The following is a 26621-nucleotide window of genomic DNA, read 5'->3' on the forward strand; positions in this document are numbered from 1 at the left end:
TTTGTTCTTTCGTATAAATAAGGACCTATGCATCACGTAAAACCCTTTTTTGTACCGCTGGATGAAGCTTTTAAAAATAATATATGGATTTTTAAAATCCTAAATAAATCGAAAGATTTTGATACTTTATTATTTTTAATTTAAATATTTTACGCATTGTGATGGGTATATAAAAGAAAAAGTGAAAAAAAAAATGAATATGCGTGTAGTAAATGTAGATGTACATGCACAGGTACGTATAGGCTCCACTGAGTTTGAATATAAAATGGGTAAGAGTTTCGAGGCAAGTGGATAACAAAATGTGATGAATTGAAACGTACTAAAAATAATAGGAGCAAATAGAGAAAACAAGTGGCCAAATTGAGCAACTCAATGATCGAGGTCCACCATTTCCACATACTTTGTCTTAAATAGATATATATACAGGTTAACAGCTACATGAGTTCAGCCATCATATCATCCTTATAATTTACGAGAGTGGGGGCCGGACCAGCGTCATGCTTGTTTTCCTTCTTAGATGGGAGAGGTTAAGAAAATGTATACATTAATTTTTCCTCCATACCTAAATTTAGATGTTTATTTTTCATAATCTCGCCCCTATATATCATTTATTAATTTCCCTTTTTATTCTATTTACTATTTTTGTCTATTTATAAATTAGTTTGGTAGTAAGGATTCATAACATTTCCAATTATTGTGCCACAAGACAGTCGTATAGTTACTTTTAAAAACCAAACTCTGCTGGCTCCAACGTTAAATTTCTCTATACATGTTAGTCATTTACATGAATTTTAAGGATTGCAATAACAAGGAAAGGGGAACAAATATGGGATAGATAGCAAGTGGGCAATTATTTGAACCAATAATGAAGAGATATCCGATGAGCTTCGAATACAATAATATTATTGATGCATGTTATGTTAGCATCTCTACATAATTTTTCTGATTCCGGCCGCCAAAATAATCATGATAAACCCGAAATTCCTTCACAGCAACCTTGGCCTTGGGGATATCATTTCATTTGTTATCCATATTGTTTTGGGACCACATACCCCAACTCCTCCACTTCACCTCTCTACTAAGATACTTATATTCCCTTCTCTTTTTTTTTTTGGGTGGGGGGCTTAGCTTCTCTCCATCTTAATCACTCAAATCCCTCGTTTTCATTCATGTGGTAATGGCATTGATGTCGTTTTATCATCATTATGTGAGTAGTCTTGATTTTAAATTTAGTTAAATTTATTAAAAATATAAATAATTAAAAAAATGGTGTTTAACATTCATAACATGTTTTCCCTATTTCGAAAAAAACATTCATAACATGTTTTAGATCCAAGTACCACAAGTATTTACTTGATTATATTGTAAAATAAATTTAAATTTTAAAAAGTTTTGTGGTAGTTGAATATTTTATATTCAGTTAAAATTTTATTTGTGAGATTGGTATATTTGATATTTAAATCTAATATTAAATCTGACTTATAATTTTATTATATTATTTCAAGATTTTTGTAATCATTTACCGCAACTATTTTTTTTATTATAAATAGTCTGCATTCTCACAAAAAAGTCATTTATATTTTTTATTTTATTTCTTTCATTTTTTTATTAAGTTATAAATTAAAAATAAATTTTTATTATTTTTATTTTAAGAATTAAAATTTTAAAAAATTCTATTTAATCATGAAAATTATAAAATAAATATTTAACGACAGATACAACTGAGATTTGTTATTCTATTTTATTTTTTCAATATATTATGTATAATATATTAATTTTTTAAGTAATTAGTTGTTATTATAGTAATTGTCATCTAAAATTAAAGAGTTAGTTTTTCTCCCATGTTTCTGGTCGTCGTTAGGGGTAGTGTGTTTGGCGTTACTTGTTGGTTCTTGTGAAAGTATTGAAATAATATCTTGTTCAATGGAGTTTCAACTTGTCCTAGTAGTATAATTGATACCATCTAGGTTCAGCTTCAAGGCTTTATATCGGTATATCAGGATATACTAAGATTGGATGTCCCAACACGGCAACCGCGTGTCAAACGGTGGCTTCAATGGGATGCTCCTCTACTAGATTGGTGTAAATTGAATGTGGATGGGGCGGTCTCTTCCGGGTTGACCGCGGGAGGGGGTGTCTTACGAGGGGAGGATGGACAATGGCAAACAGGATTTATGGCTATTTTTTGGCGGGCTTTCAGTTTCATTGACAGAGTTGAGAGCTATGTATGAGGATTTGAGACTTGCATGGAGATTGGGGTACGAAAATCGATAGTAGAATGTGATAGTGCTGTGTTGGTTAAAACAATACACTAGTCGGATAGATGTACAAGGATTGCAAGCTTGGTTTCTCTCAAATTCCTTATTTTTTGCATTTGGGATGGGAAGTTCATGTAGTCCATATGGTTTTAGAGAAGAATTTTGTTCTTGATGCTCTTGCACATGGTGGCTTTAGCGTTCCTTTTGGTGTCCGTCATCTATCTCAACCTCCAGAAGTAGTGAAAGCATGGTTACTCTATGATTATATGGTGTTGCTTATTCGAACTTTTGTTCTAACTAATTTTTCTTAGTTTTACATGTTTATAAAATTTTTTTATGATTTATTTTATCGACTTTAAATAATAGATTTAAAATATTAAAAACGGAAGAGATGTTAAACTTAAAAACTGCTGATTTAATTTTGATGCAGTGATTATAGAATTAAATTTATGATTATATAAATTAAAAAAATTAAAAAAATTAAAAAATTATAGAGTTAAATCAATGACTATATGGCACTCCAAGACTTAGTCTAGTGGAAAGTGCATCCTATAGCCTTGAAAGGTCTAAGGTTCGACTCTCCCAATCCCCTATTTCAAAAAAAAAAAAAAAAAATCAATGACTATATGAACTAAAAAAATATTAATTGTATGCAAAGTAATATATGTATATTGGTGGCTAGATTATGCAAATAAGAAAGGAGAAATGTCCTTAGTTGATATGGAAGACTGTAGATTTGGGTAATGCATAGGACCACAAAATCTAACTGCACCTCTTACCTATCTCCTATAACAGCTTAGTTCTTCTTTCTCCCTCCACAGAAAAAGAATTTTTACATCAACTCTGCAATAACTTTCCACCACCCAAACAGTTACTCACATGTCGCCTAGACTCCGCACCACAACCTATCTGACGCTTCAGAATCGTTTTCTCACAGTCGCCTCCATATCCCATCCGTCAAAGGCCTACACCACCTTCTCACTGTGACTCTCCTCCCATCCTTCCACGTGTCAATCATTAATAGATCGGTGGACCATGCACTTCTCTCGTGCTTCCATACCCTTGTCCTTGTGACCACCTCACTCTATCCCAACGGCGCTATTCATAATACCCATGGGTTTTTTTTCTTATCCGGATTATCCTTATTCCCCTGCCCAGCAAAACCGGTCAATACCCGAATCGACCCGGTCAAGCATGTTTTGCATCGGTATCCTCATTTCTTCCAGTATCACCTTCCACGTGGTTCATTTTAACTGGCTCATTCCTCTGGAATCCAATGACGCTTCTTTCTCTAGTTATAAAATCCACGACAGAGCTGCTTCATACTTTGCTCCTCCCATAACAGAGCAACAAGAAAGAAAAAATGGCGCCAAAATCATACTCTTTCCTGGGAGGTTTTCCGGCAGTTGGTGTCGCCTTTTGCCTTCTGTTATTCCTCTTTTTCAGTCCAGTGTCGTCCGGCGGCCACGATTACCATGATGCTCTTCATAAGAGCATTCTTTTCTTCGAAGGCCAGCGCTCTGGCAAGCTCCCTCCAGATCAACGCGTCAAATGGCGCGGCGATTCTGCCTTGCACGATGGTTTCTCTGTCGGGGTAAGGTCCATTCATTCAAATGCATTGTTGCCCTGTTTTTGAACCTGTTAGACTGAGAAAATTACTAGCCATCTCTAATTATCAAGAGAAGCTTTGTAAATGATAATGGGAACTACTTTTAGAAGTATCTTTCTTGTTTCGGCAATATTTAGTTTCTCTATCCTTTGGCATTTTGATTTTCATATCCTTTTTCATTTTCTTTTTGCAGAGAGATTTAACGGGAGGATATTATGATGCCGGAGACAACATAAAGTTTGGATTCCCAATGGCATTTACGACGACGCTACTATCATGGAGTATTATCGACTTCGGGAGGAACATGGGACCTGAGTTGAAGAACGCCGTTAAGGCCGTGAAATGGGCTAGTGATTATCTGTTGAAGGTAACAGCAGTGCCGGGCGTGGTTTTTGTTCAGGTGGGCGACGCCTATTCCGATCATAACTGCTGGGAGAGGCCAGAGGACATGGATACTCTTCGAACGGTATATAAGATCGACGGGTCCCACCCAGGATCCGACGTGGCTGGTGAAACTGCAGCTGCATTGGCCGCTGCGTCCATTGTGTTTAGATCACGTGATCCTGGGTACTCAAGATTGCTTCTCGATCGAGCCGTTAGGGTACGTCACTGTCACACTGAATCGTTTCTCCTTTTAGTTTTCAGCATGCTGTCCTTAGTCCTATCTACTATAGATGATAGATGGAGAAATCACTTCACCCTAATAAATTTACGATGCTGGGCCTAAATGCCATTTTTTTAAAGATAAAAATTAAGCTTAAATTAAGTTCAATAAGTTTATAATATTTTTAATTTCACATAGTTTAAGAATAAGATAATTATATTAATGATTATTGATTTTATAGTAGACTATTACAGTATTTAGAAAATTTAAGTGATATTAGTTATAGTTATGTATATTTATATAAAGATCTTGTAGACAAAATAATTTCTAAAAATATAAATAGTATTATTATTTTCAGACACTTTTAAAAGGGAGATAAAATGTCTATGAATATACAACCACAGTACTCCATTACTATTTCTTAAACTTTTTTCCGGGAAAGGAATTATTTGGTTGAAACAAAAAGTAGCAATGATTTGTTCCTTTGTACATCAAAATGAGATAGGTTGGACAACCCAGAAGTTTAAGAAAATTTATGTGAAGAAGAATTTGTCTTAAATTGAGGCGTGGGCCGGGGTATGTAATAAATTTCTATTTCCCTGCCAGCATTGAAGTTGTTTGCTCAATGATTAGTGACAGTAAAACTTTAGTTAATGCATAAATTAATACAGTTTTCTTATATTTAGAGTATCGAATGGTGCCTAGGTAGGGCCTTGTATATATTATTGGAAAGTATCGCGATAAATTGACCGTTGGTGTGTGAAACGGTCACTTTTTTAGGTGTTCGAGTTTGCTGATAGACACCGGGGTGCGTACAGCAGCAGCCTGCATTCTGCGGTGTGCCCTTTTTACTGCGACGTTAACGGCTACCAGGTAAAAACAGCCGCTCAAATCAAGCCGTTATGTGAGCAGAAAAATGGAGCATTTCACTGATTGTGGAAACTTTTTCTTTTTCTTTTTCTTTGCAATATAATATTTTTGTAGGACGAGTTGCTTTGGGGAGCAGCGTGGTTGCACAAGGCTTCACGCAGGCGCCAATACAGAGAGTATATAGTGAAAAACGAGGTGGTGCTGCATGCTGGAGATACCATCAATGAGTTTGGCTGGGATAACAAGCATGCTGGCATTAACGTCCTCATTTCCAAGGTAAAAAATCCTAATTAACCCCTTAATTACTTAGTATGCAGTTCTATAATGCGGGTTATATATATAATTAATTAAGATCTTACACAGTAATATTATATATATGTTGCTTTACATGTATTGTTGCTTATCAGAGCCTTTTGTCTTGTCTTAGCGCCATTGTTCCTCCTGTCCTGTGGTATTTGTTTGCTATGTGGGGACTGATTGGTTTTTTTATCCTCAAAGTTGAAAATGTGTGGGTGTCACGTGGTGAGGAATAAGTAGAGCACATTACTTTAGGTGGGGACATTGTGATTGTGGGGTCCTATACTTTGTTGGACCCATCTGTTTAGACCAATTGCAACAGTTTAAAGGTCTAGATAAAGCCTTCATCAATGGGAAAAGGGGGTTATGAAAAACTTGAATCCTGGTTTTGTGTGTAGACGTGATGCTTGTGACCCTACTATTTATTTATATCAAATGGAAAGCGAAGAAATTAAAAATAATCTAGATACTAATAAGATAAAAGAAAAAGAAATTTTGATGCATGATTGCACTTGATTGGCTTAATCGGCTTCTTATGATATCATGTGAGGGGGAATTTTTCTTTCAATACAATCTGGACATTCCCTTATAATTAAAGGTGGATTACACAAAGTCAAAAAAGCTGGGACTTTCAGAAGGGCAAGGATGAGATTTGAGAGTGGTCTTGTCCCTTCAATTCAGAACCAATTATCTAAAAAGGTGGCAACGTGAAGTGCCCTTAAAGTCTATTCATCCTTCATTTTAGATCTGACAACTTTGCGTGGGGTCCCCCTGTATCACTGAGCTGCATGTGCCCAAAGGCTGGGGCTTGGGTTCCCGTTCTTCCCATACCCTGACCCTTTGTCCTTTCCATGTTTATTTACTTTTCTTGAAAGTGATTCTGACTTCCCCATTACGAGCTTTTTAGTTTTTATTTTAATTCGTTGCACTTCTGAATTTGTTGTGGCCGCAAAATTTTCACCTTAGACAAATTTGTAATATAATTCTGCAGCGCATGAATGAATTCATTTGGAAGATAAGTATATATAAATATACGTCTGTTGAAACCAACATATCAGACAAAGTGGTGAATACATTATTTATGTTATCTTTGGATTCGTTAATTTACAGGAAGTGTTGATGGGAAAAGCAGACTATTTCGAGTCTTTCAAGCGAAATGCAGATGAGTTCATTTGTTCTTTATTGCCTGGAATTTCCCACCCACAAGTTCAATATTCTCCAGGTATTTGCCCTCTTTCCTACTTTATATATACAAGCACATAATAATTTAAATTAAATTCCTAATCATTTTGACAGCTAAATCTAAACACATATGCTAATCCGTTTGCTTTCCAGAGAAAAAAGCATTTCATTATTGTATGGAAGCACGTGACTAGCTAAGTTTGTCAACTATGCAACAGTCAGGAATTATTGTGCGATTTTTCTTTTCTTTTTTTTTTTTTTAAAGTTCTTTTGGCAATTTTTTTCAGTTAGATTTGTTTTTAATTGGGTTTAGAATATTTTTCTTAAAAAATGTGGTAATAGATTCGGGTCTCCATTATCGTTTTTTTAATTAATTAATGTCGATTAGGATGATAAACTTTGTTTTTGATTGGTTGGAAAAGGTGGGCTGATCTTCAAGGCTGGAGGGAGTAACATGCAGCATGTGACGTCACTGTCTTTCCTGCTTCTGGCTTATTCTAATTATCTAAGCCATGCCAATAAGGTCGTGCCATGTGGGGAGACCACAGCTTCCTCTGCGCTTCTCAAGCAATTAGCTAAACGTCAGGTAAAAATAATTATTCCTTACGAAAAATAATTCCAGAGATTACAACTTTGTCCATTTATCCATAACATATAAAAGAATAGATAGTGAATAAACAATGATTATAATTTGAAAGCGGGTTCTGCTCCTCCGATGCCAGGTGGACTACATTCTGGGAGAAAATCCAATGAGGATGTCGTACATGGTTGGATATGGGGAACGCTACCCACAGAGGATACATCACAGGGGAAGCTCCTTACCATCAGTGAAGACCCACCCGGCCCATATAGGGTGCAAAGCAGGGTCACGCTATTTCCTAAGTCCAAATCCAAATCCAAACGTGCATGTTGGAGCAGTAGTTGGTGGGCCAAATGTCTCTGATGCTTTTCCAGATTCCAGGCCCTTTTTCCAAGAATCAGAGCCCACAACTTATATTAATGCGCCATTGGTGGGCCTTCTGGCTTTCTTTTCAGCCCACTCTTGATTTCCATCATATTGTAAGTGGTGCGCGAATTGGTCACCCTACTGAGCCCCTATTGTTGTCAAAAGATTCCAGTTGTTCCTTATCAAGAAATCAAAGTTTGCTCTGCTTAGCCGAAAGCCTCCTTTTTTTTTTAATCCCTTTTCTATTGAGCTTCTGCGAATGGCAATAATTGAACTTAATAATGGGGGATACTGATATTGGTCTACCATGTGCATATGCGAACAAAACAAGCAGTGCTCTGCCATTTTACTTGTTCAATCTGAGCCCCCCACAAACATCTGAACATTTAAAGAATTATAGAGTTCACCCTTTTTAATTATATCATATTCTTTAAATTTAATTAATTTTAGCATAGCCCATTAATATTAATAACAATTTTAATACATCTAACCAGTGCATATGAAAATACACATGAATATTATACAACTATATTGGTTAACAAACAATTTTGATGATAATAGGCATAAAGTAATTTAATCCAAGTTTCCTCCTTTGTTCCATGTGACTGGCAGCCGAAAACTTGCGCTTTTATGGTGCTGTCCTCTTTCAGTCAATTTCCACCAACCAATTCAAATCCCGGAGAAAAGAGAATGAACACCGGATACAAGCGGGTCACACAATTAAATTACTTTCCGGATGATTACAACAAGGATCAAGCCACGTAAACACGATCTGATGGTGCTTCTCCTCGGTACGTGACCATACACGGGCCTCAGCCTCAAAATCATGGGCTGCGGAAAGAAACAGGGCCCTCTTCTGTTGTTGACATGCATGCATATTAATTGGTCCTCAATCCAGATGGGTAAGGCAATTGCCACGAAAGTACAACATGGTTTGAAAGTTAAAACATGGGCTGCCATAAAATAAAAGAATTCATTTGCAGATTTGAGGACCCAAAAGGCATGAAATATTTTTTAATATTTCATTAAAAGCGTATTAAATTTAATAAAGCATATATTAACAACACACTCTAATATTTATAAAATTAATTACAAATTAATATTGATATTTGATGCCAATTTTCACCCATTAGATATTCAGTAAGCTAAATTAAAATGGTAGGTTGTAAAAAATTTGTCATAATTATCAGCAGCTAATCACCGTTTGATCTTAATTAAACTCTCTCTCTCTCTCTCTCTCTTAACTTAGAAAGCTCATCCATCCTTGTCTCGTCAACTCTATGACAATTTATTTACGCGTCTTTTAGGAATTAAATTAATGCCTCATGTGTGGACCAAGTCATAAAGACTTCACAATGACTACGCATTCTATATATTCATAATCCAAGAAACCCTAGCTAATTATCCTTTCATCTCATCATTTTCTTGGTCTCCGTTGCTAAACTCCATCTGTTTCTGTATCAATCAATTCACCATGTACCCTCAAAACCAAGACCATTATGGCAAGCACTCAAACTCATCATCTGCAGCGCCTGTATTTCAGCCTCCTCCAGCGACAGGCATTCCAGTGAACCCTTCTCCCCAATACTACAATGAGAATCCTCAATTTCCTCTCCACGATTACCACCACCACGGACATCGTGATGCAGCTTGGTCCTCAGGCCTCTGTGACTGCTGTTCCGATTGCAAAGTTTGTAAGTTTATACATAATTTTCATAACTTATAATCTCCTCTTTCTCTTTTAAACATAATATGATTCATGTTATATCCATTGCAGGCTGCTTAACGTATTGGTGCCCATGCATCACCTTCGGACGGATTGCTGAAATCGTAGACAAAGGAACTTCATGTAAGTAATTAACTAGAAAGGCTGATCTTGATCTTATAATTTATTTTTTAACTAATGAAAATATCAGATCACTAATTTGATTTGTTTTGTTTCAGCTTGTGGAACGACTGGAGGGATTTATGCGTTGCTTGCATTTTTTACTTGGTGTGGCTGCATCTATTCCTGCACCTATCGCTCTAAACTACGGAAGCAATATATGCTTCCTGAGAGCCCGTGTAATGATTGTTTGGTCCATTGCTGCTGCGAGACTTGTGCCCTCTGTCAAGAATACAAGGAACTCCAAAGCCGTGGATTTGATATGTCCATCGGTGACTCTCTTCTTCCATCTTTCTTTCCTTAAAAATTAAACTAAATTATTAACTCATATATCAAAATTAAAACACCCTTTTAAAAAACATACCTCCTTTTTTTTTTTTTTTTTAATGTGGTTGGTGTTTGATAGGTTGGCATGGAAATGTAGACAGACACAATAGTGGAACGGCAATGGCAACGGCAACGGCACCGGTGTTTGAAGGAGCAATGAGCCGGTAGAACAGATTACCTACTTCATTAATAAATGTTTATTGATGATGTGGTCGTGAAATGTGACGTTGTTATTACGATTATGATCGTATGTTTATTAATTTGTTTATGTTTTTGAATGTCATAAAATATCAATAGTCAACCAGTGGTTTACTGGTTTAATTAATATGATTTAGTCTTGAGTTGATCAGTTCTATCAATGGCGTGTTTGCATGTATAAATAAGGATAAAAGTCTTCGATCCTGTTCTTTTTTTCCTTTTTTTTCTTTTTAATAATGGAATATGGTCATCTTTTTGTTTTATTGATAAAAATAAGAGTATAATATAAAAATCATTTTTCTTTCTTTTCATTTTCTTCACGACCAAACATATTATAGGAGAAGATAAGTTTAATTTACTCTTTGAGTATGATAAAATACTATTTAAATTTCATCAAGAGTTTTAATCAATATTGTTTGTCTAAGACAAAATAAGAGAAAAAATAGGCTAAAAAATTAAAAGTATTATTGAAATTTTTTAAAAATTGAAAAAGTGAGTTTTAATAACTAAGAGAGACTATTTATAATAGAAACAAAACTTTAATAAATAAAATTATGAAAATATCTAAAATATCCAAAAATAATAATTAAAATGCAAAATTGACCCTTAAAACGATGAAATTTCCATATCGAACTTTGTGACCAGACTTGCGGCCCTCATCACACTTTTGAAAGTCGTGCGTCTCGAAATTCCCTTTTTGAAAAGCTATCGTGGGTCTCTATCGGACGTCGGCAGTAAAAGTTACGTCCGATCCAAGTCTGCCGTATAGTTCAAGGCTAGTTGCTCCATGACATTCCCTTCCACTTGTAAAGAACTCGACCTCGACCTCGAGTTGTCATCAGCAGGGTGGTACTGAAATAAATCTGCCACATTGAACGTCTTGGAAATTTTCATCTCATGTGGGAGGTCAAGAACATAAGCATTGTCATTGATCTTCTGAATGATCTGCAATGAACCAATCTTCTTGGCATCAAGCTTTTTCTGTCCTCCACCACACTTCTTGTGTAAATACACCATAACTTGGTCACCGACATTGAAGGACTTGAAACACCTATGTTTATCAGCTGTAGATTTATATTTCTCATTGGTTTCTGTAAGACATTGTTGTACCTGTTTAAAAACATCCACATGCTGTTTTGCCAAGTTGCTTGCTGCAACACTGTTGTGAGAACTTGTGGAAAGGGCAATAAGATCAACTGTATGCGCTGAGACTTTCCTGTACACAATAGCAAATGGTGACTGATAAGCGGTTGTCGAAGCCGTAAAAAATAAACCTATTATCAATCAACAAATAAATTTGCAGATAGTGGCAATAGGGTCGAACCACAGGGAATTGACACCAAGTATCTTCCTAATAATGACTAAGGCAAGTAATAACAAATAAGTAAAAGAGGGGGGTTTGTTTTGATGAGTTAAAATCTAAAAGCAAAAGAGAACAATGATTTAATTGAAGAGGAATTTCAATGAGAAAGAGATTCTAGTTGAAGTGTGAGTCTAATTCAGCTTGTTCAGAATTGATCATTGATTATTAAAGACTTCCTATTTGATTTCAATAAATTAGTTTTGGTTGTGGAAGACGCTTCTCACAATCCAAATTTCTCCTTAGTTCTAGTTTGATTAGGAAACGTTCGCTAATCAAACACTAATCAACAAGTTGCCAAGGAACGTCCTTGGGGCATTATAGCATCGAACAACTGTTGATTGCATTAAGACTTAGAGAAACCCAATTCTATCCTTGCCAACCGCGTGGTCAAGTTTAGATTATGCAACCTGATTAAATGTGTATTTGAACAACCTAAGCAATTACGGACCTAAATCATTCAAACAATATTACTTAAGCAAATTAAAAGCAATGGGCCCTTATTGATTCTAAAAGCAAAGTAATATTTATAGAAAAGATCAGATTGCATAAATATTGAAACAAACAAGAGTTCAACAATGGAGTATTAAACCTCCCAATTCATCACAAATCTGAATATTCTCAACTTCAACTAGAAAAGAAGGAAACTAGCCACTCATGGTGGACTAAATACACAAAAGATGGAAAAGAAAAGAAAAAGGAAGATGCTGGAGAGTTTCTGACGAGTTGGGTTGCTGATCAGAAGATGACTTGGCTGGTTTGGGGGCTCTCCTTTTATAGCTGCAGATTTCCATCCATCTAGGGTTTCAAAATCCCTTTTTGATTTGGTGTTTGACTCCTCTTTTGATGTTGAATTTAATTGCAATTGGAATTCCTTGGATGAGAAGTTCTTTTCGTGGCTCTTGGATTTGTATTGATAGTGATTGAGTTGGATTTGGACTTCTGAAAATTCGAATTTCTGTTTTCTGCCCAAATTCCCGCTCTGCTGTCAGTTTCTGTTGTGAAAGTGATTTGCCCGGTGATTTGACCAGTTTCTTCAAGTGATTGTGTAATACCCGGCTAGACTCCGGTATCGGAATTTCTACCGTCCGGTGGAATCTCGGATGTCGGAAGCCTCTAGTAGGGTAGAAACATGTTTTCATAAAATGTTTTAAGGTATTTCATGGTTTTAAGCATGAAATTAAATGAGTTTTTACATGAAAAGTCTTTGGAGGAAAACCCAGGTTCGGCCGCCGAAAGTCAAGTTCGGCCGCCGAAAGTCAAGTTCGGCCGCCGAACATGCATGCGTTTTGGAGGCACGTTAGGCCCCCGAAGGCATGAGTTAGGGAAGTCCAGGTTCGGCCGCCGAAAGTCAAGTTCGGCCGCCGAACATTGCATGGATGCGGAGGCACATTCGGCCCCCGAACGTGGCCTGGCCAGCCACCTATAAAAGGGGCACTTAGCTGAAATGGGCGAGCTTTCTCCCATTTTCGGCCACAGTGAGCTTCCGACCTTCCTTTTGCAAATCTTGTATTCTTCCTCCAAATCTGTAATACCCGGCTCGAGTCCGGCATCGGAATTCCTGTAGTCCGGTGGAATCTCGGGTGTCGGAACCCTCGAGACAGGTAATGCATATGTTTTCCAAGGTATTTTCATTGTTTTCCATGATTTTCATCAAAGCTTTCAAGAGTTTTAAGAGGTTTGGTGACTTATGAAGGTTTTGAGCAAAAGAAGCATGTAACGACCCGGAAACCGGACCGCTACCGGCGCTAGGATTCAGGTCGACTTAAGGCCGCCGGAACCCGTAGCAAGCCAAACATACATCCTGTGAACCTGTTCAATCCCATACATGAACCAAAACATACATAAAAATTAAAACTTTTCTTTCATTTAAACATTTCTTTACCCAGCCTAGCCTGTGCAAGCTTAACCATAACATAAACCCCTCATTGGAGTTCTCAACAAATACTCCAATGGGGTACATAACATATAGCAGGCTTGGGTTACATAAACATCATAAAACATTTATCTCATGTATTTAAGGGATTACAACAGACTCTAGTCAAGCACACTATAAAACTTACATTACATTACATAACATACTTTTACATTATGAATAAACCATGTCCACAGCTATGCTATTACATAAACTTCTCTTACTCTTCTGACTCCTCTATCTACACGGTACCTGCAAGACTGGGGTTAGGGGAGAGGGGTGAGCTAAAAAGCCCAGTGAGTAAAAAGTAAAAACATGATATTAATTCCTCCCTTTTTAGGTATTTTATTCTTAATTTTATTATTATTATCATTTGATTTAGTTCCACACTTTTTAGGTATATTATTATTCATTTTATTATTAACATTGAATAACTTAACTTTTACTTCACATGCTTTCATGAAATGCAACACATCACATTTAATCACATAAAGGATGGTATTGTCACCATTAGTCCTCACATCTCCAAGTGCCAGGGGCGTAGAATGGGCCTCGCTGGTCTTTCTCTTACATAACATACATATCATAACATTCCAAAGTGCCAGGGGCGTAGAATGGGCCTCGCTGGTCTTTCTCTTACATAGTGCCAGGGGCGTAGAATGGGCCTCACTGGTCTTCCATAACATATCATCATAACATAACATTAGAGGACTATGGATCACCCAATAACCATCCACATCAACATCAAATTATGCAATGCAACATATTCGTGAATTTCTAATGCAAACATCCTGAACATCACATGGCATTAATGATGCATGAGTATGCTATCAGATTCATTCATTTGTTCATTCATTCATTACTTAAAAACTTAGGGAATAATCCCACTCACCTGGTGACCGAAGCTTTAACGACGGACTCTGAAAGACTATCTCACAACCGGGGGTCTCGGGTCCTCGGGTCCGAACCTACACAGGTGGACTCAAATGAGGCACCAAACAACAAGAACATAACTCTAAACATACCCCCAAAAACTTCCTAAAAACACCTCAAAACATCCCTAGAAAACATGCAAGAAAAGGCTGGGAAGGGCACTTTCGGCGGCACCTTCGGCGGCCGGAAGTCCCTCCAGAGCCGAAAGTCAGGCAGGTTCGGCGGCACCTTCGGCGGCCGAAACTCCCAGACAGAGACGAAACTCATGCATGTTCGGCGGCACCTTCGGCGGCCGAAAGTCTCGGACAGAGCCGAAACTCAAACTTTCGGGGGCAGGCTTCGGCAGCCTAAAGCTGCCTTCCAAGCTGGTTCGGCGGCCGAAAGTACCTTCGGCTGCCGAACCTGGTTTCTGCCAAAGGGCAGAAACTTGGTTCCTCTTGCCCAAAACAACCCCCTACACAACCAATCATGCATAAACCTATTCTACAACAATCATACTCAAGCATACAAACTCCTAGGGGCCTCCAACAAGCTTAAACCCCAACTACAACACACAAGCAAGCCACATTGCACATAAACACACATTAAACCATGGATTTTTCATAAAAACTCATCAAGCCTACTCATGCATTTCTACCCCAAAAACTTGCATAAAACTTACTTAAAACACATATAGAACTAGAGATCGGCTCTTACCTCTTGAAGATCGAGAGAGAAACGATCCTAGCTCGAAGATGGGGAGATTCGAGTTCTTGAACCTCAAAGCTCCAAAACTTGCTTAAACTTTAAAACTCTTCAAAAACAAGATGTAACTTGTTAAGATCTAAAGGATTTGAGGGAAAACACTTAAAATGATCATAGGAGGGCTAAAGCTTACCGTCGGCCGAAATGGGAGAGAAAACCTCGCCTGTTTCGGTCACGGGGTCTCTTATAGGGCAGGTTCTGTCACCTTTAGGCGGCCTAACGTGCCCCCACATCTCATGCATGTTCGGCGGCCGAACATGAGGTTCGGCGGCCGAACCTTGAGTCTTTCAAACAAGGCTTTCGGAGGCCTAAAGCGCTCCCAAAACCCCACCATGTTCGGCGGCCGAACCTCACTTTCGGCGGCCGAACCTGGCAAAGCCTCCTTTGGTCTTTTTCATTCAAAAACTCAATTTCCTTTTTGTTTAAAACATAAAATACATTAAAAACATTTCATAAAACATGGTTTTACCCTTCTAGAGGTTTCCGACATCCGAGATTCCACCGGACGGTAGGAATTCCGATACCGGAGTCTAGCCGGGTATTACATTCTTCCCCCCTTAAGAACATTCGTCCCCGAATGTTCACCAAACAACACATAACATGGCAAACATATAATATACATACTAAGCACATCAACACATAGGGATCTAACCTTAAAAGAGCTGAGGGTACTGCTGGAGCATAGACTCCCGTGTCTCCCAAGTGCACTCTTCCAAGTTGTGGTGGTTCCACAGGACTTTCACCATCGGGATTTCCTTGTTTCTTAACTTTCTGATCTGCGTGTCTATGATCCGTACTGGCTGTTCAACATAGGTGAGATCCTCTTGGACCTCCACATCAGGCTCACTAAGAACCTTGCTCGGATCTGACACAAACTTCCTCAACATCGAAACATGGAAGACCGGATGGATTCTTGCCATTGAAGCAGGTAAATCTAGCTTGTACGACACATTCCCAATCTTTTGCAAGATTTCAAAGGGTCCGATGTATCGTGGGGCTAGTTTACCTTTCTTCCCGAAGCGAACCACTCCCTTCATTGGAGACACCTTGAGCAATACCAGATCCCCCTCCTGAAACTCTAACTGCCTTCTGCGGATGTCTGCATAACTCTTCTGTCTGCTTGCAGCAGTCTTGATTCTTTCTCTGATTATGGGTACCACCCTGCTGGTAATCTCTACTAGCTCAGGCCCTGCCAAGGCCTTCTCTCCAACTTCCTCCCAGCAAACAGGTGATCTGCACTTCCTTCCGTACAAAGCTTCATATGGAGCCATCCCGATGCTAGCATGATGGCTGTTATTGTAGGCAAACTCCACCAAAGGTAGATGCTGCCTCCAAGAACCGCCAAAGTCCAGCACACACATTCTGAGCATATCCTCGATAGTCTGGATGGTCCTTTCTGACTGTCCATCAGTCTGGGGGTGGAAGGCAGTACTGAAATCCAACCTAGTACCCATGGCATTCTGCAGACTCCGCCAAAACCTGGAGGTGAACTGGGGCCCTCTATCTGACACTATCGAAACGGGAACCCCATGCAGCCTGACGATCTCGTCCACATACACCTGCGCCAACTTGTCCACAGAATAGCCACTCCTGACAGGAATGAAGTGAGCAGATTTGGTGAGTCTGTCCACAATCACCCATATGGAGTCCACTCTGTTGGACGCCGCTGGTAACCCTACTACGAAGTCCATAGCTATATTTTCCCATTTCCATTCTGGAATAGGTAGCGGGTTAAGCATTCCAGCTGGCTTCTGATGTTCCAGCTTCACCCTCTGACACACTTCGCAGGCTGACACGAACTGTGCCACTTCTTTCTTCATTGCTGGCCACCAATAAACCTTTTTCAAATCTTGATACATCTTGGTGGCTCCGGGGTGAATGCTGTATCTTGCATTATGAGCCTCTCTCATAATGTCTCCTTTTAGCCCTATGTCGTCTGGTACACATAATCGACTCCCATAGCGGAGGATCCCTTTACTGTCGAATCTGAACTCACTATCATTGCCTGACTGAACAGTCCTGGCAATCTTCACTAACTCGGGGTCCTCATGCTGTTTCTGAGCAACTTGCTCAAGGAACACGGGTGTCACTTTCATCTGAGCCAACAAGGCACCTGTACCCGACAACTCTAACTGTAGCCCTTCTTCGATGAGCTTGTAGAACTCCTTTACTACTGGTCTTCGTTCTGCCGTGATGTGGGATAGACTGCCGAGTGATTTCCGGCTTAAGGCATCAGCTACTACTTTAGCCTTACCCGGATGATACTGGATTTTGCAATCGTAGTCACTGAGCAGTTCTACCCATCTTCTCTGTCTCAAATTCAAATCTCTTTGACTCAGGATGTGCTGCAGGCTCTTATGATCTGTAAAGATCTCACATTTTACCCCATAGAGGTAGTGCCTCCACATCTTGAGTGCAAAGATTACTGCTGCCATCTCAAGGTCATGTGTGGGGTAATTCAACTCATGCTTCTTCAGCTGCCTAGAAGCATAAGCAATCACCCTCTCATTCTGCATCAGTACACAACCCAGTCCCACACGGGACGCATCACAAAAGACTGTAAAGTCCTCATCACTAGATGGCAGAGCTAAAACTGGTGCTGAAGTCAACCTCTTCTTAAGTTCTTCAAAACTCTCTTCGCACTGGTCGGTCCACAGAAATTTCTGATTCTTCCTGGTTAACCTGGTCAGAGGAGCTGCTATCTTTGAGAAGTCCTGAACGAACCTCCTGTAGTAACCAGCCAAACCCAAGAAACTTCTAATCTCTGTCACTGAAGTGGGTCTAGGCCAGTTAGCCACAGTTTCTGTCTTCTTGGGGTCCACCTCAATACCATTCTCTGACACTACATGCCCCAAGAACGAAATGCTCCTCAGCCAGAATTCACATTTAGAGAACTTGGCATACAAGCCATGTTCCCTCAAAGTCTGCAAGACCAACCGCAGATGATGGGCATGCTCTTCTGCATTCCTGGAATACACTAAGATATCATCTATGAAGACAATAACGAAGTGATCCAGGTATTGGCTAAATACTCTGTTCATGAGATCCATGAATGCTGCAGGGGCGTTTGTTAACCCGAACGGCATCACTAGGAACTCATAGTGCCCATATCTGGTTCTGAAAGCTGTCTTCGGCACGTCCTCATCTCTGATCCTCAGCTGATGATACCCAGATCTCAGATCTATTTTGGAGAAACAACCTGCTCCTGCTAGCTGGTCGAATAGATCATCGATCCTAGGCAACGGGTACTTGTTCTTGGTAGTGACCTTGTTCAACTGTCTGTAGTCGATACAAAGTCTAAGGGATCCATCCTTCTTTTTCACGAACAACACTGGAGCACCCCAGGGTGAGGTACTCGGTCGGATGAAACCCTTATCTACCAGCTCCTGCAACTGTTCTTTAAGCTCTTTCAGCTCTGCTGGCGCCATCCTGTAGGGAGGGATAGAGATCGGTCTGGTTCCTGGCATCAATTCTATCTCGAACTCTATCTCCCTAGGAGGCGGTAAACCTGGCAGTTCGTCTGGGAAGACATCTAAGAACTCTCTAACCACAGGCACTGAGGCGGGCTCTCTGACATCTCTGTCTAGCTCTCTCACATGAGCTAGATAACCCTGACAACCCCTCCTGAGCAGCCTACGAGCCTGTAGGGCTGATATCAAACCTCTAGGTGTACTCCCCCTGTCTCCTCTAAAGACAACCTCTGACCCATCCTGACATCTGAACTTAACTACCTTGTCTCTGCAATCCAAGGTAGCACCATGGGTAGATAGCCAATCCATCCCTAGAATGACGTCAAAATCTGTCAAGTCTAGAACCACAAGGTCGGCGGATAGGCATCTTCCCTCTATGAAAACTGGACTGTACTGGCAGACTGACTCCGCCACTGACGGGTCACACTTGGGTCCACTAACCCATAGGGGACACTCTAACCCAGAGACCATCAAACCCAACCTCTCGACCGCTCTCGGAGAAACAAAAGAATGGGATGCACCCGGGTCCATTAAGGCATAAGCATCTGAACAACCAATGATGATATTACCTGACACCACGGTGTTGGATGCGTTTGCCTCCTGCTGTGTCATAGTGAAGATCCGTGCTGGAGCTGACGGACCTTCCCCTCTGTAAGCTGATGAAGAAGAGGCTGACCCTCTCCCTCGGCCTCTGCCACTGGCCTGTGTCGCGGCTGAAGCTGCTGGCTGTGCCACACTACCCGAAGTAGTCTGCTGGGGCCGTGCCATAGGAACTGCTCTAGGACACTCCATGGACATGTGTCCCTCCTGCCCACACCTGTAGCAGGCTGTTGTCCCAAAACGGCATACCCCTCTGTGTAGCTTACCACACCGTGCACACACTGCATTATCAGCACCAGAGCTTGAGCCACCTCCTCGACTTCTTCGAATCTGTGTCCAGATGTTGCCCAGCAAACGGCAACAACTCTAAGAATCTATCGGTGTACTCATCGACACCCATCTCATCTGTCTGTTTCAGCTGTTCAAACTCAATCATCTTCAACTCCCTTGAACTGTCAGGGAAAGCCCAACCTGCGAACTCAGTCGCGAACTCCTCCCATGAAAGATTGTCCACCCTCGGTTTCACATAGCCCTTGAACCATTCACGGGCCTTTTTGCATTTCAGGGTGAAACCAGCCATCTGAATGGCTCTGCTGTCATCAGCACCTATCTCATCTGTAATTGTTTTGACCTTCTCCAGGTACACAAACGGATCATCACCTGTATCAAACTGGGGAGCACCCAACTTCATGTAGTCGGTCATCTTGGCCTTGCTCCCTCTAGATGAGGTAGGTTGAGGTCTTTGGGTTTCTGGAACTGTGGGTTCTGCTGGTGGTGGTGGTGCGACATCCCCTGGGATAGGGTTTGCCGTGCCTGGATGGAAGGATGGAGGTGGGTACATAGGGTACTGTGGATACTGTGGGTAGAAAGGTGGGTATGGCATGTGAGAAGGGTAATGATTAAAACTGGGGTAATCCGATGTACTTCCCATCGAATACCCGGGGTATGGTGAAAAAGGTGGGTACTGGGGTGGTAGAACAAACCCCGAGGCCTGAGTGCCTCCCTGAGACTCACCCATGCCCTCTTCTGGCATGTTTACACCAAGGTTACCGTCCCTCCTCTGCTCCACATCCATCTCTTCTTCTCCATCAACTGACATTCTTTCCTGAACTGTACCCCTTACTGATCTGCTTCTACCCAGATCCAAGGACCTTCTAGGGTCCCTCACTGTTCTGTCTCTGTTGGACCTGCTTGACATTGCCCTTGGCAATGCTGGAGGACGGGCGCTCGTGCCCTCATCCTCCGGTGGTACTCTAGTCAATCTAGCTGATCGACGAGTTCCTCGCATTCTGTTTACTGAAAAACAGCACAGATAACAAAACATTAGCATCAGATGGTTCATGTGGAAACACATGAACCCACATCATATACACATCATAATCATAGCATATCTCATGGCATACATACTTGCATTCTAGACAGGACTCTACATCCTATCCTAGTGGACATGATTTCCTATTGTGCTTGACCTTTCTATAACATCTATGAGCCCGACACTCTAGGTCCGACCATATGAACCTAGGGCTCTGATACCATTCTCTGACGACCCGGAAACCGGACCGCTACCGGCGCTAGGATTCAGGTCGACTTAAGGCCGCCGGAACCCGTAGCAAGCCAAACATACATCCTGTGAACCTGTTCAATCCCATACATGAACCAAAACATACATAAAAATTAAAACTTTTCTTTCATTTAAACATTTCTTTACCCAGCCTAGCCTGTGCAAGCTTAACCATAACATAAACCCCTCATTGGAGTTCTCAACAAATACTCCAATGGGGTACATAACATATAGCAGGCTTGGGTTACATAAACATCATAAAACATTTATCTCATGTATTTAAGGGATTACAACAGACTCTAGTCAAGCACACTATAAAACTTACATTACATTACATAACATACTTTTACATTATGAATAAACCATGTCCACAGCTATGCTATTACATAAACTTCTCTTACTCTTCTGACTCCTCTATCTACACGGTACCTGCAAGACTGGGGTTAGGGGAGAGGGGTGAGCTAAAAAGCCCAGTGAGTAAAAAGTAAAAACATGATATTAATTCCTCCCTTTTTAGGTATTTTATTCTTAATTTTATTATTATTATCATTTGATTTAGTTCCACACTTTTTAGGTATATTATTATTCATTTTATTATTAACATTGAATAACTTAACTTTTACTTCACATGCTTTCATGAAATGCAACACATCACATTTAATCACATAAAGGATGGTATTGTCACCATTAGTCCTCACATCTCCAAGTGCCAGGGGCGTAGAATGGGCCTCGCTGGTCTTTCTCTTACATAACATACATATCATAACATTCCAAAGTGCCAGGGGCGTAGAATGGGCCTCGCTGGTCTTTCTCTTACATAGTGCCAGGGGCGTAGAATGGGCCTCACTGGTCTTCCATAACATATCATCATAACATAACATTAGAGGACTATGGATCACCCAATAACCATCCACATCAACATCAAATTATGCAATGCAACATATTCGTGAATTTCTAATGCAAACATCCTGAACATCACATGGCATTAATGATGCATGAGTATGCTATCAGATTCATTCATTTGTTCATTCATTCATTACTTAAAAACTTAGGGAATAATCCCACTCACCTGGTGACCGAAGCTTTAACGACGGACTCTGAAAGACTATCTCACAACCGGGGGTCTCGGGTCCTCGGGTCCGAACCTACACAGGTGGACTCAAATGAGGCACCAAACAACAAGAACATAACTCTAAACATACCCCCAAAAACTTCCTAAAAACACCTCAAAACATCCCTAGAAAACATGCAAGAAAAGGCTGGGAAGGGCACTTTCGGCGGCACCTTCGGCGGCCGGAAGTCCCTCCAGAGCCGAAAGTCAGGCAGGTTCGGCGGCACCTTCGGCGGCCGAAACTCCCAGACAGAGACGAAACTCATGCATGTTCGGCGGCACCTTCGGCGGCCGAAAGTCTCGGACAGAGCCGAAACTCAAACTTTCGGGGGCAGGCTTCGGCAGCCTAAAGCTGCCTTCCAAGCTGGTTCGGCGGCCGAAAGTACCTTCGGCTGCCGAACCTGGTTTCTGCCAAAGGGCAGAAACTTGGTTCCTCTTGCCCAAAACAACCCCCTACACAACCAATCATGCATAAACCTATTCTACAACAATCATACTCAAGCATACAAACTCCTAGGGGCCTCCAACAAGCTTAAACCCCAACTACAACACACAAGCAAGCCACATTGCACATAAACACACATTAAACCATGGATTTTTCATAAAAACTCATCAAGCCTACTCATGCATTTCTACCCCAAAAACTTGCATAAAACTTACTTAAAACACATATAGAACTAGAGATCGGCTCTTACCTCTTGAAGATCGAGAGAGAAACGATCCTAGCTCGAAGATGGGGAGATTCGAGTTCTTGAACCTCAAAGCTCCAAAACTTGCTTAAACTTTAAAACTCTTCAAAAACAAGATGTAACTTGTTAAGATCTAAAGGATTTGAGGGAAAACACTTAAAATGATCATAGGAGGGCTAAAGCTTACCGTCGGCCGAAATGGGAGAGAAAACCTCGCCTGTTTCGGTCACGGGGTCTCTTATAGGGCAGGTTCTGTCACCTTTAGGCGGCCTAACGTGCCCCCACATCTCATGCATGTTCGGCGGCCGAACATGAGGTTCGGCGGCCGAACCTTGAGTCTTTCAAACAAGGCTTTCGGAGGCCTAAAGCGCTCCCAAAACCCCACCATGTTCGGCGGCCGAACCTCACTTTCGGCGGCCGAACCTGGCAAAGCCTCCTTTGGTCTTTTTCATTCAAAAACTCAATTTCCTTTTTGTTTAAAACATAAAATACATTAAAAACATTTCATAAAACATGGTTTTACCCTTCTAGAGGTTTCCGACATCCGAGATTCCACCGGACGGTAGGAATTCCGATACCGGAGTCTAGCCGGGTATTACAAAGCAAGTTTTGAAGCTTGGAGCTTTGGAAGAGCTTTTCTTCATATCTCCACGTTAGGATCCTTCATCCTCAAGCTGTGTAAGAGGTAAGTGAAGATCCTGAGCTTCTTTGATGGTTTTGAAAGGTTTTATGAAGTTTGTAGGGGTAGTATGCATGTGTAGGTTTAGGTGAGGTTTTTGGTGATTTGTGGTGTTCCAGCATGTTTAAGTGTTATGTGCTATGTTTGTTTGGGGGTTTAGGGTAGTTTTAGACCCCTTTGTGCATATATATGTGTATATGCTAGTTGGGAGTAGTTGATATGCATGTTTGTAGGTTTTTGGGCAAAGTTTGCATGAAACAGAGCAGGGTTCTGTCCTTCGGGCAAAACCAGGTTCGGCCGCCGAAGGAAGGTTCGGCCGCCGAACCCTTTGTGGAGGCAGTTCGGCTGCCAAAGGTTGCCCCCGAAAGCTAGGCTTTCGGTTTAGAAAGGGACTTTCGGCCGCCGAAAGAGGGAGTTCGGCCGCCGAAAGTATGTGAGTTTCGTCTCTGGACGAGACCTTCGGCTGCCGAAGGTGCCGCCGAACATGCATGAGTTTCGTCTCTGGAGAGGGGTTTCGGCCGCCGAACCTGCCGCCGAAAGTGCCCTGTCCAGCTTTCTTTTGCATGTTTTATGTGATGATTTTAGGATTGTTTCGAGGGGTTTTGGGGAGTTTCTTAGAGATGTTCTTGAGTGAGTTTAGTCCCTCATTTGAGTCCACCTGTGTAGGTACGGACCAGAGGAATCAGGGCAATCAGCAGTGAGTCCAGTGTCAGAACCTGCAGAGTCAGTTCAGAGATAACTAAAGTTGAGTGGAATTTAACTTAATGTTTTAATATGATAACTACATATTTTATCATGCTTCATGCATCATGAATATGCTATAGGGTGAGTGCATTAGTGTACACAAAGATGATGCATTGCATTTATCCTTGTACTTGGCATGGCTCCTTGTACATTGCTTATGTGAGACGGCACGGACTTCGTGAGGATTCATTAGCCCTCAGAGGAAAGACCTGGAACAGCCCTACGGGGACCAGGCACACAAAGAACTGGAACAGCCCTACGGGGACCAGGCAAATGGTACTCAGGTACCCCAGATGAGATAGAGGGAGTTTTGATCCGTCCGGCCGAGGTGATGTGATTATGTGTTGCATTCCATGAGAGCATGTTTTCTCACCTGGTATTTATTTCTATTCTACTCACTGGGCTATAGTAGCTCATCCCTCTCCCCTAACTCCAGTTGTGCAGGTTCAGAGGTCGGAGAGCATTCAGCAGGGTACAGGAAGAGTACAGAGTCTTGTAATAGTTAGTGTGGACATGTAAATGTAAAGAGATAGTGTATATGTACAGTGTATAGCATAGTGCTTGACTATAAGAGTTGTCATCCCTTTGTGGAGTCACATGATCAGTTTATTTATGTTGATATTTATTGTTGTATGTTTATGAGCAAAACCAGGCTTAACATTCTGAGTTTGATCCGCCTAGAGCCATGAGGAGCTCTAGTAGGGATTAGTAGAGCACAGAGAGAGTGCATGCACAGGTTAAGCCTTGGAATGAAGAAAAGTTATATGTTTTTACAGCAAATGTATGATCATGTATGGGATTTCACAGGTATATAGACAGGATAGCAGGCTTACTACGGGTCCCGGCGACCTTAAGTCGATCTGGATCCTAGTGCCGGTGGCAGTTCGGTTTCCGGGCTGTTACAGATTGGTATCAGAGCCCTAGGTTCACATGGTCGGACCTATAGAGTGAGAGTTGGGCTCATAGAGAGGTTTAGCAGGTCAAGCACCATAGGAAAACATGTCCACTAGGATAGGATGTCAGTCCTGTCGCTATATGCCATGTCATGAGTTATGCAAGTGCATGTTTTTTTGATGTGTTGCTTATGTATTATGTGATTTGTTGTTTTCCAGAGAGTGAAGATGCGAGGAACTCGTCGATCCGCGAGATTGACTGGAGTCCCACCTGTAAGTGAGGGTACAGCTGCTCGTCCACCTGCCTTGCCAAGGGCAAGATCGCACAGGTCAAGCAGGGAAGGAACGTCACGAGACCCTAGAAGGTCTTCTGACGAGAGCAGGAGAGGAGTAAGCAGAGGGGGAAGGTCAGTAGAAGAAAGAGGTGTGATGGAAGAGGATCAGAGTAGAGATGTAAGCATGGGTGTAGGAAGGTCAGAAGAAGGTATGAGGGAGTCCCAGGGAGGCATTCAGGCCTCGGGGTTTGGTTATCCACCCTTTCCACAGGGCCCAGAGTATCCGATGGGAGGCACGTCGGATTACTCCAGTTTTGCCCCATATCCACCCTACATGCCATATATGCCCTATCCTTCCTTTTATCCACCATATCATCACATGTATCCACCCCCACCTGTTCATCCAAGTCCAGTACAGCCTGAAATGAGGGAACCAGTTCCTCCACCACCACCTCCTGAACCCGTAGCCCCTGTTGTGGAAGCACAGCAACCCAGTTCTTCAGGGGGAAGTAAGGTGAAGATGACCGAGTACTTAAAGTTGGATGCTCCTAAATTCAATACAGGAGATGATCCCTTTGAGTATCTAAGTGCAGTCAGAATGATAACAAGTGAGTTGGGAGCTGATGACGGTAGAGCTATTGAGATGGCAGGGTTCACGTTAAAGTGCAAGAAAGCTAGAAAATGGTTCAAGAACTATGTGGACCCGAAACTTGAGAGTATGACATGGGAAGAGTTCGCCAACGAATTTGCTGGATGGGCTTTTCCTGACAGTTCCAGGGAACTAAAGGTTGTGGAGTTTGAGCAGTTGCGACAGACGGAGGTGATGAGCGTTGATGAATATACAGATAAGTTCCTGGAATTGTTGCCATATGTCGGTCAGGCATATGATACAGATCAGAAGAAGGCAAAGAGATATGCCACAAGGCTTCATACCAGGTATTTCTCTTTGATTCTTCATGCGGAGAAGGAAAGTTTCCACTCTATTGTGGATGCTGCTAGAAAGATGGAGGCCAGTGCCATAAGTCAAGGTGTATTCAAGGCACAGTCTTCTGGTGTTAAACCAGGTTCCTCCTCACAGAGTACAACAAGTGCAAGTAAGAAGAGATGGGAGAAATTCAGAGGAAAGAGAGGCAAGTTTTGGAACAGGCTTAAGTCGGGTCTGGGAATGAGTAGTGGCTCCAGTTCTGGCGCAGATTTTCCAGTGTGCAAGAGGTGTGGCAAACAGCATAGAGGAGCTTGTCAGTTGGGATCCACAGCCTGCTATAGATGTGGGCAGGAGGGACATTATGCACGGGAATGTCCTCAGGCGACTTTAGTTGCACCATCCCAGCAGATGAGTACGGGCAGTGTAGTACAGCCAGTAGCTTCAGCCATACCACCAAGCAGTGGCAGAGGAAGAGGAAGAGGGACAGCCTCTTCATCAGGGATGGGTTCCCGAGGTGCAGGTCCGTCAGCCCCAGCACGGATTTTC

General features: G+C 41.4%; 2 protein-coding genes across 2 annotated transcripts; both read left to right on the top strand.

The window, feature by feature from the left end:
• The first annotated feature begins 3542 nt into the window (after positions 1–3542).
• On the top strand, positions 3543–7982 carry LOC110600847 (endoglucanase 8). The gene is made up of 7 exons (XM_021737750.2): positions 3543–3852; positions 4061–4468; positions 5252–5344; positions 5456–5617; positions 6749–6860; positions 7243–7406; positions 7543–7982. The coding sequence occupies exons 1-7, from the start codon at positions 3622–3624 to the stop codon at positions 7864–7866; spliced, it is 1494 nt and encodes a 497-aa protein (XP_021593442.1). The 5' UTR covers positions 3543–3621; the 3' UTR covers positions 7867–7982.
• A 1161-nt stretch (positions 7983–9143) lies between these two features.
• Positions 9144–10394, top strand: LOC110600848 (protein PLANT CADMIUM RESISTANCE 2). Its single transcript, XM_021737751.2, has 4 exons — positions 9144–9460; positions 9544–9615; positions 9711–9923; positions 10058–10394. Exons 1-4 carry the CDS (start codon positions 9241–9243, stop codon positions 10144–10146), a joined length of 594 nt encoding a protein of 197 aa, XP_021593443.1. The 5' UTR covers positions 9144–9240; the 3' UTR covers positions 10147–10394.
• The last annotated feature ends 16227 nt before the right edge of the window (positions 10395–26621 follow it).

This window comes from Manihot esculenta, chromosome 15 (genome assembly GCF_001659605.2).
Source record: "Manihot esculenta cultivar AM560-2 chromosome 15, M.esculenta_v8, whole genome shotgun sequence".
Taxonomy (NCBI): domain Eukaryota; kingdom Viridiplantae; phylum Streptophyta; class Magnoliopsida; order Malpighiales; family Euphorbiaceae; genus Manihot; species Manihot esculenta.